The sequence below is a fragment of the Nipponia nippon genome, unplaced genomic scaffold (genome assembly GCF_047370975.1).
Source record: "Nipponia nippon isolate SJK-2023a ecotype South Korea unplaced genomic scaffold, ASM4737097v1 scaffold_1, whole genome shotgun sequence".
NCBI classification, from domain to species: domain Eukaryota; kingdom Metazoa; phylum Chordata; class Aves; order Pelecaniformes; family Threskiornithidae; genus Nipponia; species Nipponia nippon.
Window position 1 is genome coordinate 47,839,753 of NW_028262290.1, and position 15,826 is coordinate 47,855,578.

The 15,826-nt window shown below is 43.9% G+C and overlaps 1 protein-coding gene across 7 annotated transcripts in view; it reads left to right on the plus strand.

Annotated features, from left to right (window-relative positions):
- The first annotated feature begins 11,058 nt into the window (after nt 1-11,058).
- The window catches only part of TRAPPC8 (trafficking protein particle complex subunit 8), a 57,969-nt gene continuing 53,201 nt past the window's right edge, over nt 11,059-15,826 (plus strand). For all 7 annotated transcript variants that reach the window (XM_087754275.1, XM_087754282.1, XM_087754313.1 and 4 more), the window contains exon 1: nt 11,059-11,434. In XM_087754275.1, coding sequence (XP_087610401.1) covers nt 11,278-11,434 — 157 coding nt within the window. In that variant the 5' untranslated portion in view covers nt 11,059-11,277. The remainder of the gene's footprint in view (nt 11,435-15,826) is intronic.

Genomic DNA, 15,826 nt, shown 5'->3' on the forward strand with positions numbered 1-15,826 from the left:
TTCATCTATTCACCTGATTTTAATGAAGCTATTATGTGAGAAAGTAATCTCTGACAATGATATCACTTGGTATAGCTTTCTAAAACCTTAATGTCTTAACCTTTCTTAGAGTGAGTCCTAAAATTAAGTAATTGGGTAAGGTCAATTGAAGTAAACACATGCTGCCTGGTGACAGCATGTTTTGCCATGAAGCTGGTTTTATAAAACCATGGTGTAATCTCTAACTTCTGCTTGTACCTTGAGGAACTATAGAGTTCCCCCAGGGAAAACCCTTGTGAATTCAGCTGAAAAGACAAGCCATATAAGCACAGATATTTTTAATGGTTAGCATTTTAAGAGAAGGTTTAAAATCTTTTTGTTAATTTATGAAAAATTACTTAGCTTCCATGCTTCCATGCTTTATGGAAAAGCGGCAATGAGAAAAAACAGTGCCTGAAATTTATTTTTTGTTATCAACATAGAGGAAAACAATCTATTTAAAGCCAAATAACTTTATAAACTTCCTTTAGTATTTTGATTTCCCTGTTCCTCCTATTTGCCTGCAGTTCTGATCCTATCTATACCTGAGGCTTCCACACAGATTCACGGACCATCCCACCCCAGCCACATGGGCCTTGCCTCCTGCCTGTCCTTCACTTACCCTCAGACTATTGCTCTGTCCTCTTCATCTAACTGAGATTTGGGTCCAATGCTTTTTCCTTGCAGTATTGCCCTTCCAGGTCCAGCTTTGTACACCAGCATGCTTTTCCCCCGCAGTGTTTCTTTGCAAGCTAGTAACCCATGTCTGCTGGCTTAGCTTCCTAGACTTTTCTATTGCTTTCTCATGTAGTATTGCCTGACCAGTAGCACTCACTGTTTTCCTGATCAATTTGAAGCACAAATTATTCATAATGGGTAAATCAATATTCTTTTTTTTTTTTCCGTGCAAGAATGCATGCTTGTGTGAATGTTCAATTTTCTGTGTACCTAGACTGCATTTTCCCCTGGAGAAACTTCCCCCTCAAAGGGACCAGCAGGCCTGAGTCGGTGGCCAGCTGAGGGATCTAGACAGCTTGCTCCACCAGGCTGGGCTTTGGAAAGTGAACCAGAGCAAAAAGAGACCCCAGGGTTAGCATGAGCAGGAGGGAAAGGGGAAGCGAGCTATTGCAAAGCCTTTGAATTATTTAAAAGGGTGTAGCCACACAGACCACACTCAGATTAGAGGCACTACACCTCCTTGCCAGTGTCAGCTGAGGAGTATATGATGACATTGATCATGTATAGTAGGTGTAGATCTAACAGGTAATTTCTGTTCCACAAGAAATGACCTCATTAATTTTTTTCACCTTAAGCTGGAACAAAAGTTGGAATTTTGAAATCTCCTACCAACTGGCATTTTGAGGGGAGAAAAAAACTGTCTGAAGTCAGCTGGAATGTTGAATTTTAAAAAAACCTTCTGTTTTGACTTGGCAACGTCATGTTTTTGGTGTGTAATTTATGCTGTAACGTGAAATACCTTTCTGAATTAAATGGAATTACTAAATGTAAATATTTAAGCAGGCTTTTTGGAAGTGGTTGGAAAGTTTGGATTTTACCTTGCCATGGTTGGTACAGGACACAAGACATGGAAGAAAAGGAGAGTATATTCTGTGGTCATGGCTTTCCAGTTTGGGAGCCAGCACTGTCAGATTCAATCTAACACACTCCTTTTCCTTCCTCCATTTCCTTTCTTTCCCAAACAGCAAAAATATAATTGTCCATTTGATTCTAGTTCCTAGCAGGGAGGATGGTTCTCTCTCATGCTGGCATTGTGCTGCCTGGAAGCTGCTGAAGTGGAGTGCTCTGACTCTGTCTCCCCTTTGCCCCCCATCTCTTCCCAAGCTGAGGACTATATCCCTACAAATACTAGAGGAACAATCACATCTTGCACACTAAATTCAGTGATTCCTGGTATAATTCAGATCAGAATTAATTCCTTTATGCTTCAAATGGTAATGCAGAAATTGAGACGTTTAATATTGCAGAATCAAAGTAGTAGTTTTTACATTCAGCAGGAAGACTTAAAGCAGAATAATAAATCTCAATAAAGAAAATTATATGTTCTTTGTTTCCCTGTCATCAGCCATTTGCCTCGCCATTACCGAGGAAGCAGCTCTGGTGCTTTCAGTGCAGACAGTAGCAGATGATTGAAGTTGCCCCCAAAACGGAGCTGAGAGAAGGTAATACGTGGCTATGTCTACATTAGCAAGTAGTGCGTCCTAAGAGGAGTGAATTTTGTAGACTGGAACAGCTGACGCTTTTCGGCTTGTGGACTGGACTCCCATTAGCAGTTTGAGTGCAGTAGCTGTGTCCATGGAAAGCATTTTCTAGTTCAGTTACATCTAAAACCATTCCTTCATATGAACCCAAAGTGCAGGGAGCAAGCATGCTTCTCATCCAAACCAAAATAGTGCCAAAGTTATATCCTGCGTGTTGCCTCTGCAGGTCCAGTTCACGCTGTCTGAGGAACATTACATCAACTCCAGGGTGGTTTTGCAGATGGCTGAGGTCACTCACAGCCCAGGCTTCCTTTGAAAGGGCTGTTCCCATCTCCAGCCCAGAGCCACGGCCCCTTTCTCTGGTTTGTGCAGCTTTGGCCAAGTGGTAAGCTGGACCACTTCTTAAAAATAGGGCCAATTTCCAGGTGCCTTATTTCATTGCTCCAGGCGATTATGTGTCTACTTGAGAAAGACTTAGGGAAGTACAAAGTGGTAGCACAAAGTGAAGAGCAATTGGAGAGGGTAGAATTGTGGGTTTTTTTTGGTTTTTTTTGTCTTGTCAGTAAGTGAGGCTTAAGTTGGCTTCAATTACTTGTGAAACTATTCTGTAAGTAGACATCCACATGATGGCTCCTAAGATAAACAGAAACGCCCAGTAGTTATTTTTATAGCAGATTTTATTCAGTGAGCACTAGGGTTGAAAGAATTACTAAACACAGTAAAACTCATAGATTTTACATGCTATTTGGACTGTTTCATCTTTCCCTAAACTCTCCAGACACACAGAATGAAAGGAACATGTAACTTGAAGAAACCTTTTCCAAGAGAATTTTTGATTGTGCCATTAGTAACAAAATATCTCTTGAGTAGTGTTCCTCTTCCGCTTTTCTCCTGCTCTTCAATTATTTTGCCAACCATGATAATTTACAGTCACGGAGAGTCTAAACAGGGTACTTTCTAAGAATACTGCAAATTCTATTCATTAGAACCCGAATAACAAAATGTTGATTTGGAACTATTATGTTTCTCACACCTTTTTGCATACATTAAAGGCAGTTTTAAAAATGTCTTTCTCTTCAGTCAGCCTGTGGTGTGGTAGATGAATTGCATCTACTTGACTATTGTAACTGTTAAATTTTAGCAAGCTTCAGATGGCCTTTCTATGGCTACTTTGTTGTTTCTAACGCACTGAAATACCTTTTGCAGTGAAAATCTGCACTGCTGATTCAAAGACTGAATTTCTTTAAATGATGAGGAAAAGTTTATTTAGTCTTTTTGCTTTGTTTGGTCTCTTAAATGTGGTAAAAGAAATCTGTTTGTGGAAAGACAGAGAGGCGATTCTAATCATACAAAAGACAGGAAATCTCAAATTGATTTTATCCCCTGGAGTAATATCTGGTGAACAATGGAAAACTCTGATGTTATCATCCCAAGGCATTTTATTATTATTGTATGACTTTGGATTACGTAGCACTGTATTTATGTAACTAAAAACCTGGGAAAAATACTCTTTGTGAGCCAGGAATATATTGATTGCTAAGTGAGAATCTACTGTTTGGCTCATTTTCATCTCCTCCTTCTGTCTCCAAGACTAATTACTTAAATATGTTGAAAAGCAGAAAAGGAAATTCAATTGAATACAATAATAATGTGCCACCATTCCCTTTTAAGAAAAAAAAAGATGAGAAAAATTTAGTATTAAGATGTCTTTTAAGTTCCTCTGAATTAAGCACATTGCCGTTTGACTCAAAATATTAAAATGTAACTGAATAGCAACAATTTGTAAAGTCAGTATCTCAGATCATCTAACAACACAGCTTGCACAGGTAACGTGAAAATTTGTAGCTTCTCTGTGGTCATGAGTAACAAAAATCCATATGCTAGAAATATTGCATCTGCTCTTAAACCACAGTCCAACCCGACTACATTAAAAGTAACCCGAGGACATGATAGCTTGTGTTGCATGTGACTAAGACTGCAAAACTGAAACTGGTTTGGGGAAATTAGTTCAAATGGTGCCTACACAGCAAGAATCAGTTCGTTAGTCAGTCCTTTTTTAATTTAGTGACTCAATTGCATCAAGTGGGGGCAACACCCCCAGGAATTCCTCTGACAAAGAGCCCCCCAGAATCTGGAAGATTATCCAACCACAGTTTAAATAAACATACAGCAAGGATGACTGATTTAAGGTAGAAGTTCCTGAAATCGTTAGGAAAAGAAAAGGAACATGTGAGAGCAAGTGTGTGAGAGAGAGAGCGAGCGAGTGAGCTTCACTTTTTCTTACGAGGAAAGCGAGAAGAATTATACCTGTCCCTAAGTTTTGTGGTGAGTGGAACCAAGGTCCCCAGTTCTGAGTTTGGACCCACTTGCTTTCCTTCCTTCCTTCCTTCTTCTACTTCTCACCCTCTTCTTTTATGTGCAGGCCCTATATTTACATGAAAAACTTACATGGATTCTTATGGAGTCTTTCTAGATTTACATCTGTTAATAAAAAGAGGCTCTTAACTTAAAAGCCTTGGGGCAATACCTGCAAAGAATAAAAGATTGCTGTTAATCCTGGGCAGAGTCAGGGGAGTGGTAGATGGCTGCTTCTATGGGGAACAAAAGAGAGGTTCTAGAGAACTATTATCTTGGAATTTCCTCCCAGAGCAGGATCCTCAAGAGCTACCAGCTCTTCATAGCTCTCTCTAGGTACCGGGATTGGTTCACAGGAGGAGCTGCATTATCATGCCTGGAAGGAGAACTGCATGACCCCGCATACATTCCCATCCCTTGCCCATCAAAGGCATTGGCATCCCCCAGTTGGCAGGGAGAGTGTCCTATTGATTCAGAAGAGCTGGAGATTGACCATCTGCTACCATCTACTCCTCTTTATGACCTACCCTGAGGCATGGCTGGGCAAACCTTACCATTTAACCCTTGCAGCTTCAGATCTGACCTTCTGCTTCAGCCAGCCTGTCTGCGAGTCAGAGGAACTGCCTGGGCCACATTCCAGCCACCATGGGCTGTGTACATACGGGCTTGGTACATACTTGAGGCCCCTGCCATAGTTCTTACTGCCTTGCTGTGTAAAATCTTCCTTCAGAATTGTTTTTTCCCTTGCCTTTTGGGAAAATGTGTGTTGATTCAGCACAGGATGAGTTCTTCTTTCTTCTGTCCATGTGTGTTGGTTTTTGTTCATCTTGCAAGCTGCAGAAGGGCATTTCAAGAGCTTTTCCTGATCTATGGAAGGCAGTGACACTCAGAGGGCTACTTGTGCATGGCAGACTGCAGGGACCACAGCCTCAGACACCACAGACTCACTCTGGCAGCATTTCATCTTCCATACAGGTGATGCTGGTGCAGAACAGCTAACACAGAGGATCACATTGTCCAGGAGGTTTGTGAAGGCCATAAGCAAATCCAGAAGTTGAGAAATCAGGTTCCTGGATTAACCTTGAGGAATTGCCACATGACAGCTAACTGGCTGTAAATCTACACTGCTACCTAACTTGCAATGATTTGCTTGTGTATCAGTGCGGTTCATTAAAAAAACCCTCAACCAACCAACTCCCCCCCCCCCCCCATATGTAGCTTCTTGCGTGACTTTAGCTAAATCTTAAAAATCTCACTTCAAGTTGTGCTGGAGTGAATTGCTGTGCAAAACATCACTTAGAATCATAGAATCATAGAATTGTTTAGGTAGGGAAAGACCTTTAAGATCATGAAATCCAACCATTAACCTAGCACCGACAACTCCACCAGTAAAACATGTTCCTAAGCAGCACATCTACACGTCTTTCAAATACCTCCAGGGATGGGGACTCAACCACTTCCCTGGGCAGCCTGGTCCAGTGCTTGACCACCCTTTCAGTGAATAAATTTTTCCTAATATCCAATCTGAACCTCTCCTGGCCCAGCTTGAGGCCATTTCCTCTTGTCCTATTGCTTGCTACCTGGGAGACCTGACTGACCCCCACCTCGTTACAACCTCCTTTCAGGCAGTTGTAGAGAGCAATAAGGTCTCCCCTCAGCCTCCTCTTCTCCAGGATAAACAACCCCAGCTCCCTCAGCCACTCCTCAAAGGACTTGTGCTCTAGACCCTTCACCAACTTCATTGCGCTCCTCTGGACACGCTCCAGCACCTCCATGTCCTTCTTGGAGTGAGGGGCCCAAAACTAACACAGTACTCGAGGTGCGGCCTCACCAGTGCCGAGTACAGGGGCACTATCACCTCCCTGGTCCTGCTGGCCACACTATTCCTGATACAAGCCAGGATGCCATTGGCCCTCTTGGCCACCTGAGCACACTGCTGGCTCAAGTTCAGGCAGCTGTCAACCAACACCCCCAGGTCCTTTTCTGCCAGGCAGCTCTCCAGTCACTCCTTCCCCAGCCTGTAGCATTGCATGGGGTTGTTGTCACCCAAGTGCAGGACCCGGCACTGAGCCTTGTTGAACCTCGTACAGTTGGCCTCGGCCCATCAATCCAGCCTGTCCAGGTCCCTCTGTAGGGCCTTCCTACCCTCCAGCAGATCAACACTCCCGCCCAACTTGGTGTCATCTGCAAACTTACTGAGGGTGCACTCAATCCCCTCGTCCAGATCGTTGGTAAAGATATTAAACAGAACTGTTCCCACTAGTGAGCCCTAGGGAACACCACTTGTGACCGGCCACCCACCGGATTTAACTCCATTCACCACAGCTCTTTGGGCCCCACCATCCAGCCAGGTTTTTACCCAGCGAAGAGTATGCCCATCCAAACCACGAGCAGCCAGCGTCTCCAGGAGAATGCTGTGGGAACAATGCCAAAGGCTTTACTGAAGTCCAAGTAGACAACATCCACAGCCTTTCCCTCATCCACTAAGCGGGTCACCTTGTCATACAAGGAGATCAGGTTAGTCAAGCAGGACCTGCCTTTCATAAACTCATGCTGACTGGGCCTGATCACCTGGTTGTCCCGCATGTGCCGCGTGATGGCACTCAGGATGATCTGCTCCATGAACTTCCCCAGCACTGAGGTCAGGCTGACAGGCCTGTAGTTCCCCAGATACTCCTTCCAGCCCTTCTTGTAGATGGGCGTCACATTTGCTAACCTCCAGTCAACTAGGACCTCCACAGTTAGCCAGGACTGCTGATAGATGATGGAAAGTGACTTAGTGAGCACTTCTGCCAGCTCTCTCAGGACCCTTGGCTGGATCCCATCTGGCCCCATAGACTTGTGTGTGTCTACGTGGTGTAGCAGGTCGCTAACCATTTCCCCTTGGAGTATGGGGGCTTCATTCTGCTCCCTGCCCCTGTCTTCCAGCTCAGGGGGCTGGGTACCTGAGAACAACTGGTCTGACTATTAAAGACTGAGGCAAAGAAGGCATTAAGTACCTCAGCCTTTTCCTCGTCCTTTGTCACTATGTTTCCCCCCACATCCAATAAAGGACAGAGATTCTCCTTAGCCCTCCTTTTGTTGCTATACTTCTGTAACTTGGCAGAAGCTTGAAATGAGCAAAAACTCAAATGTGCCCTTGAAGTTTGTAGGGAGCTGGGAGCCCATGATGTACTTTCAAGGATATAGTTTAACCTATAACTGACTTACGGGGAAACAGATATGTTCCATATTTACATAACTCCAAATGAAAGCATTGGACTCACCTTAAGATTGCAGCATTCTCAATTCTATATTCTTTTTCCTCTGTCTTAAACCTACACAATAATACAAATATTATTTTATTAACAGGTGAAAAAAAAACCTTTCAAGCAAACGTCCTCAGCAGCAGCTCAGTTCAGCAGAAAGCTCCCGCTCTCTGGCTCGGTGATGTGCATAAGGGAATCACAGAACTTGTAAGTTCAGGAAGCTTCCAGCCTGAGGGAGTGAAAAAGCACTCCGGGCAGCAGCAAGGAAGCAGCAGAGGGGTAGAGGCTAAGCACTTTCAAGTCCAAACTTTACAGTCATGTTCTGTTTCTTTACAGTTGAAACAGTGAACATATTTTTCTGTCTTGGTGATGTTTTTGTTCTGGTCTACTCAAGACACTTTCTTACTATTTGTTCTCTTTTTCTGTTCCCTCTGACTAGGCCTCCCGTCCCACCCCATACTACACAATCTCAGTTCTGTTCACCTGCTGTTTCCTTTGATCCATTTCTTCCTCTGTAAAAAACAGTATTTTCAGTTAAATAATTCAGATGGTTAAAGCATGGATTCATGACTTCATATTATCCCTTTGTACTCCTGTCCACTATCTGTCCTATCTATTTGTACACTGTCAGACTTTAAAAACAAAATTTTGTGCACACATTGCCAGGCTTGGGAATGATACAAGTAATTAGCGATGATATATTATATTCCTTCTAATGTGTCTTCTGCCTTGTAAATAAAGATAATATTATTTGAATCCTCTTTGACTACACCATTTTTAGCAGCAGATCTGGGATACAGCACCCTGAGCTACAGTTTTCTTTGAAGATGGGGTTGTTTATCCCTCCTTAGTAGGGCAGGCAAGCCAGAGGCTGCATCGAAGGTTCTCAGTCATGGAAAAATGCTACCTTGTCTTAGGACAGCGCGGCCCACGAGCCAGCAGAGCTGCATGAAACTGGCGTGACAGAACCAGTCCTTTGGACAGTGTCGTACCGGGAGAGAACGTCACGAGAGAGAGAAATTCTAAGGACCAAATTCCTAATAATACTCGGTAAAAAGAACATGCGTACGTGTTTCCGTACACAGAGAATAAATTTTGAGCACACAAATGTATAGAAGGTTTAGAATCCAGAGATGCTCTAATTAAAAAAACCCAACGCATTCACAATAAAAACAAATGATTTCTACTGAAGATTGCTAATAGCCACATGAAATTTGAATCTCTGCCAGATATTTGAATCAAAAATTGAATCTCTACCAGAAAGACGTAATGATGGCTAGAATTTTAAAATATTTTTTAATGTCAAGTCATGTGTGAACAGGATGGGGACTTCTTCTGATCCACTTCAATCTTCCCCATGTAATTCGTGTACTGTTCTGAAGTAATGGATTACGAGGAATGCAGGAGAAGCACTGTTCTTCCAAGTGCCCATGTGGAGGTCATACTTTAAACTATCTGTGAAAACATTATTTTGGAATAGCTCTGAGGAATTTCCAAATGTGGATAAGCCATAAATATTTGCAGAATGTTGACCTTCACCTTGTTCTAAAAATCTACCAAAGCCAAAATATTTTTTCTGCAATATTTAGTAGCTTTGGGATAACATTTCCAGAACTCAGTCCTGAAAAACAGCGAGTTGTATGGCCTATTATTTTTTTCTTACTGCCCACATTGAATTAATAACTATTTTTTCATGCACAGATGAAGCTGCTGACCCAATTGATGCAGATGAATGAGTTAACACTAATTTCCAAACTACTGAATTTGTTAGGGAAGACAATTAGATATTATTTTTTTGAGTTTTATTTGGTTTTCAATGAAGATGTATTAATTCTGTAATATCAACTGTAAAAATAAACTCATCTTCCCTTTGCCTTTTTTTAAAGGTTCTTATACAAGAAGATGTACCATGGAAATTAGTTGCACATAACAAGTACTTCTGGCAGTGGAAGAAATAATGAGGCTGGGCCTCTTATGGCTTTGTAAATCATGCGTCTGAAAAATGACGTGTGATCTCCCATTGAATCTAAGCGATAATAACACCTCTGCCTCTGACATTTGCATTTAGGAAGGAGTGATCTCAAGTTTTAAGTCCTCCCTCAGAATAAGCTCTCTCCTGTACTTACCTGGCTCACTTCAGTAATTTGTAAAAACTTCCTGCTTTTGACAGGCCTGTCAAATACTCAGAAATGGGCTAATGATTTCCCAACCTTACTGCTGAAATCATGTTCTATTATAGTCTTGCTAAGCCTTCATTTCCAAAGACATGAGGGCTTTTTTGTGATGTTTACAAGCCCTGCCCTAAGGACTGTCCCTGACAGCATGTTAAAACCCAGCCCTACTACAGTACTCCGTATTTGTAAAGAACAGGTTCAAAATTACTCGTTCTTAATTGTCACTGATCGTCACTGTCACCTTCCTTCCACGTCACTTCCTTAGGTTACAAATGTAAAGGCGGGACTTTGTATAATATCATGCTTTAATAGGCGAATCTCGAATCTATTTTGCATGATTTTCATATCATGCATACAACTGAGCAGTGACAGGTCCGCCAGAGAAACCACAAACAACTCTACTTTTTAACCATTCTGTTTTTTGTTTTTGTTTTTGTTTTTTTTTTAAATAAAAGCTCTAGAACTGTTTTTCGGGAGGGGTTTAATAGCTCTGCATTAACCCGCCCTGAGCTGTCCCCGCCTAGCAAAGCCCTGCAAAACCCTGGCTGATCCAACTTCCCACTGCTGCTGCACCTCCTTTAATAAGCAGTGCCTCCGCCGGACGAAAAGCCGGCCCCGGCTGCCCAGCCACGGCAGGGTACGGGGCGACCAGCCTGCCCGGCGGGGCGGCTGGCACCCCGGGGCTGAGCCCCAAGCCACGGCGCGGGCAGGGGGAGCGCAGCGGCTGGGAGCGGGTCGGGGGGGCAGGCCACACGCCAGCCCCCGGCCTGCCGCAAAGCAACTCCTCACCGTCAGGGCGAGCCCCCGGGGCAGCCGCCCGCCGCCTCAGCGAGGCGAAGCCGTTGGCGGCGGTTGGCGGCGGCTCTCCGCGCACACCCCCTCGGAACGAACCAACGGCCCGCGGCGGGGGGGAACCACTGAGGCCCGCCCCCGCGCGGCCACCGTCGCCTCCCCCTTCTCTGCCGCTTCCGCCCGTGCGCGCCCCGCCCCGTCCCCGCCCCGTCCGTCCAATCACATGAGCGAGCGCGGGGGCCGCCGGGAGCGGGCGCTACCCGAGGGGCTCGGCTGAGGCGCAACATGGCGGCGCGGGCCGGTTGCTGAGCGGTCGGTGGCTGCGGCGTCGGGCAGGCGGCCGGAGTGGGAGCCGCGGGGAGGCAGCGGCGGGCAGACGGCGGCGGCGGCGGGGGGCGGGCAACCGGCGGGGCCGGGCGGAGAAGAGCGGAGGAAGGTGGCGGGGCCGGCTCGGGCCCCCGGGCGGCGGCGATGGCCCAGTGCGTGCAGTCGGTGCAGGAGTTCATCCAGGACTCGTTCGTGCCCTTGGTGGCCGCGCTGTGCAGCGAGGAGGCGGAGCGGCTCACCCGCAAGAACAACCTGAGCTTCGCCGAGCTGGTGAAGCCCTTCTGCCGCCTCACTTCGGAAGGTCGGTGCCGGGAGCGGAGCGGGGAGCGCGGCTTGTTTACGTGGGGCGGGGAAGGCGGCGCCGCTCCCTTCCGCCCGGCGGCGGCCCGGGGGGCGAGGGGTCGGCCCGGCCTGCCGCAGCGGCTGTCGCGGCGTCCCCTCCGCCCGGCGAGGCTGAGCCGAGGGGAGACGGGAGGCGAGACCCCTTCCCCCGGGCCGCGGCGGCGGCCGCTCGGCCGGGTGTTACCCGGAGCTGTCACAGGCTTCGCGGAGGCAGGCGGCTGCCCCGGGCGGCTGTGAAGTCTGTTTAATTTTATTCGCTCTGTTCTTCTCTGTGGAACCTTGGAAGTTAGGCTTCTCCTGGAGACGTCGCAGAGCACACGGCTGAAGAGAAACGTGTCTGTAAATCTAGCTTTTCCAAACGCGTTTTTTTCTTTCTTTAAAACGACGTTGCTGTTGTCCGGCTAATACTCGTACCTGGCTCTTGCTGTAGAACTTGGATTTCACACTTGTGGTAAGCCTGTTAGTAAAGTACTCAGTCATTGAAGGTATGGTCAGTCTGTCAGAAACATTAATTGTGATTTCAGTTGCAAGTTTTTGCTTTCTCTCACCTGTAGTTTTATGGTACGTACTTGTTTGTTGATGTTTTTTTGAGTAAGGCCTCTGCAAAGAGATGGTAGGAATTGAGCTGGTTATGTGGCATAGGTGAAATGACTGTGGAGAGTAGCAGAAAAACTGGAAATAGGCCACTTAAGAGAAACAATAGGATTCTTTTGCTGTAATGCTTTAACTTACTCTCTGGACTTTTTTTTTTAAATTTAGCTAAGCTATGCTTTTTAAGCCACTGACATCAGAATAGTATGCAGGACAGCAGTTGGAGTAGAACTGCTTGTCAGAATAGCAATGCGCTGACATTTATCAGATTTGGTTTCTGACAGACACTTAGCTCAGACTTCAGTCTCTTTGTGCCATGTGTTGAGGAAATGGTGCAAGAAAATGAAGCTTGTACTCTCACTTGAGTTAGATCTTTGCATTGCTGTTTAGAAAAATGACACCAACTTAAAAGCTAGTACATGTTAAAATTTGCCTTAATTCTGTGACAAGTCTTAATAACTTATTAACTATAACTTGTTTATAAATGTTTTTCCCTTTGTTTAGCAACACTCATGAGCTATGTGGGAATGCAGCAGAAAGAAAAAATAATGAATGCAGAAGCTCATGTCCTTGGAGTTCTGAAGTTACTTAAATATCTCTTCAGGTTCTTTGGTGAAAGGCTTTCAGAATGCATCTAGCAAACAAAACCAGGCAGCCTATTCAAAATGAAGCATTCACTCTGAAGGATACTTAATTTTGTTGTTGCTTAGTTGTAACTATTTTTGTTCCAACTGTTGTAGCAGTTAAGAAACTTGCAAACCCGAATCAATCTCAGTTCTCCCTTGTACATGCAGGCCTCAATAGTATGTCGATGCTTATAAACCAAACTAGTCTTCACCCTCTTTTAATAAAGAAGTTAGTTATGGCTAAAGATTAGACTCCCCCCCTTGATATAACGTAAGACTTTGAGCTTATTAGTTGAGAGACCGATACTGACTTGATTTCTGCATTCTTCTAAAAACTTGTGAAGGAAAGCTCTGCTGCTTGATTTTCATCATTTTGTAGTAATTCTTGGTGTTTCTGTAATTGGTCTTCTGCAAGCTCTGTCATGTAATAGTCTAAATGAACACCCTCATAAACTGCATCTAAATCCCCGTGATACATTTTAATTTCCTAATTTTGCAGGTGTGGCTGTTGTGACAAATCTTTGAGAAGGGGCATTCTTGCTGTTCTGTGTAGGCTGCCGAACTTCAGTAGTCTGAACCATCGTGTTCAAAACCTGACCCGAGGGTCAGAGAACCGAGAAACTGAAGCTTGGTACAGCAGGTTTTGTTGCTGCCCTACTCTCGGTGTATTCTGATTCAACAGGCCACAAGCCTGACTGCAGTTCTTCACTCCAAGTGTGACTTCCTCTTCTAGCTTCATGGAGAAGACATTACTGCGTGCTATATGTAACTTCTTGTGGTGAAAGCCAGGGTGCGTGAGGGTAGGGAAAGCAGCACTAGGCATTTTCTTCAGGCAGAAGAGCAGTTCAGTGCAATAAAATTTCTCGTGAGTTTGTATAACGGTAAGCAATTTCTCTAGCTCCAGAATTTGTGGAGCTCTGTGACAGGGAAACATGCCTGTTGGAGTTTGCACAAGCAGTGTTGCATAGCGACGCTGTTAACTGTGTCCTGTGTACAAGACCTGGAAACATAGGATAAGTTCTTAAATTGCTCTACCTTAATAGTTTTGACCAGACTTAGCAGTGAAATTTTTCCATGATGCTTTTCATGTCCAATTAAGAGAAAGAGAGGCATTATTAATGATCTGATCATGGTACAGCAGAACGTGTGTATGTGCACATGCCTCCACAACTGTGTGTTTCACTGCTTATGATTGTTTTGATGTCTTCACTTCTAAGCACAGTTTTTCTTAAGGGAGCATGAAATGCTGTCCGTCTTTTATTAATACTCATGTCTTTAGTGGCTATTTAATTGAATTTGTAATGTAAAATTGGGTTGATTAGTATTTCATCTGTTTAGAAATAAGCTGTCCCTTGTACTTGTGCAGAACTTTAAGGTACATGTGTTACTTCCTGAACTCTTCTGTAATTTGAAGAGCTCAGTCACTGGTTTGCTACTGCGCTTTGAGAGTCCTGTTGCAATACAGATTTTTTTCTCTGAAGTTTGGGATTTACATAGTTTATGAGCCTGCTGAGGGTTGCATGTTCACCAGCATTCATGTTTAGAGAAGCAGTGCAGTTATGAAATGAATCTCCTGATGTATGTGCAAAACAGTTTTGATACATGCACAACAAAGCTCAGCTTACTTTCCATGTATCAGTCATCCTTCACATGTTAACAGAGATGTGAAGGCTCAGACCACTGCTTGATTCTTCAAGTAGTGTTAAACCACATGCTTCTTGTGGTTGCTCAGTCCAAGGAGATGAGATTATATCTAATTCCAAGTAGAACCCCACAAACATACATAAAGTAGGGGGGGGTGGGGGTCTGCGCTAATCAGTATTAATCTACTCATCAACTTCTGCCTATCAGCGACTTGCTGTTGTTGGTGTAGCCAAAAATAACCTTGCAGTGTAGCAAATCATGATGGTAGGAAATCCTGACCCACAGGTTCAAAGTGCTCTGTACTGTCATTTTTTGCTTCTTGACTTTCATAAGTAAGTCACTTTTTTGTTGTTGAAAGAGAAATGGTTAAAAAAAGTGAGAACAACATTAGTGTCCTGGTAAGTCTTGACTTTAGAGGAAAACAAAACCAAAATCCTCCCCAAACTTCCATTTTGCTTTGATAAAGGAAACCAAAAGTATATTGTGGATTTTATTACCTTCACATTTATTCTCAAAGTGGCAGTCTTTTTTAGCTATTGTGTTTGTTGAGAACAACTGATGCCTGATCATCAAATCTATATATAGTATAGGTAGGTTTTCTTTAAAATAGCATCCGGTTTTTAAGAATCTTTAAAAATACTATCTGAACTGCCTTGGTGGGAGGGAGGATTACAGTGTATACTTCAACTACTTGGTTACTCTTAAACCAAAGTATTTTGTCCTAAAAAAAAAAGAGTGGGGGAAGCTTCTGGTGACTGTATCTGATTCTAAGCCTTAAATGTGTGCTAGAAGTAAGGAGGTATAATGGGAACACTGTATTTATTTGATGAGCTTAGTTTGATGTTAGGAATTCCTTGTTCATGAGTATTTTACTCAACATCTGAATATTTTCAATCTCTGATGAGAATGATCTTGTTCTATTATATCTTACTGCTACCACTTTCGGCAAAATACTTTCTGAAATGATCCTATGAACACTTGAAGGAAACGTATAACTCCAGAAATTTTTTATTGGGGATCAAGGCAAGAGCTTTGTGGGGTTCCAAGTATATCCTTCTTGTTAGTCTTTAGCATTGCACATATGCCAGAAATGTAATCTGTGTCCTGTATGGAAATGTGTTTGCTCTTCATTATTATGGCTATTATATTTTAGGAGAGACACCAAGGATGAGTTTTAGTGTTATAGCTGCACTGGTAAAGGCAAACTGTTTTCTTCGTTGTTTGTCCCTCCCAGTTCCTTTACATTTGATCTTTTCAGTAATCGTGTGGCAGTAGGATTGATAATTTACCTATATGATAAGATGGAAAGAAAAATTGCCCCCCTTCAGCTTTCTGATAGAAACGCTGAACTGGATGAATTAAGTTTAGCCAGCACAATTGCCGCCCTCTGTTGATACAGCCTTATGATGAACCAGTTCAGTCCGAAACTTATAGCTGAAAAAACCCACAGATTTTTAGGTTGTTTTGGGAAGGATCAGTTCTCTAAACTG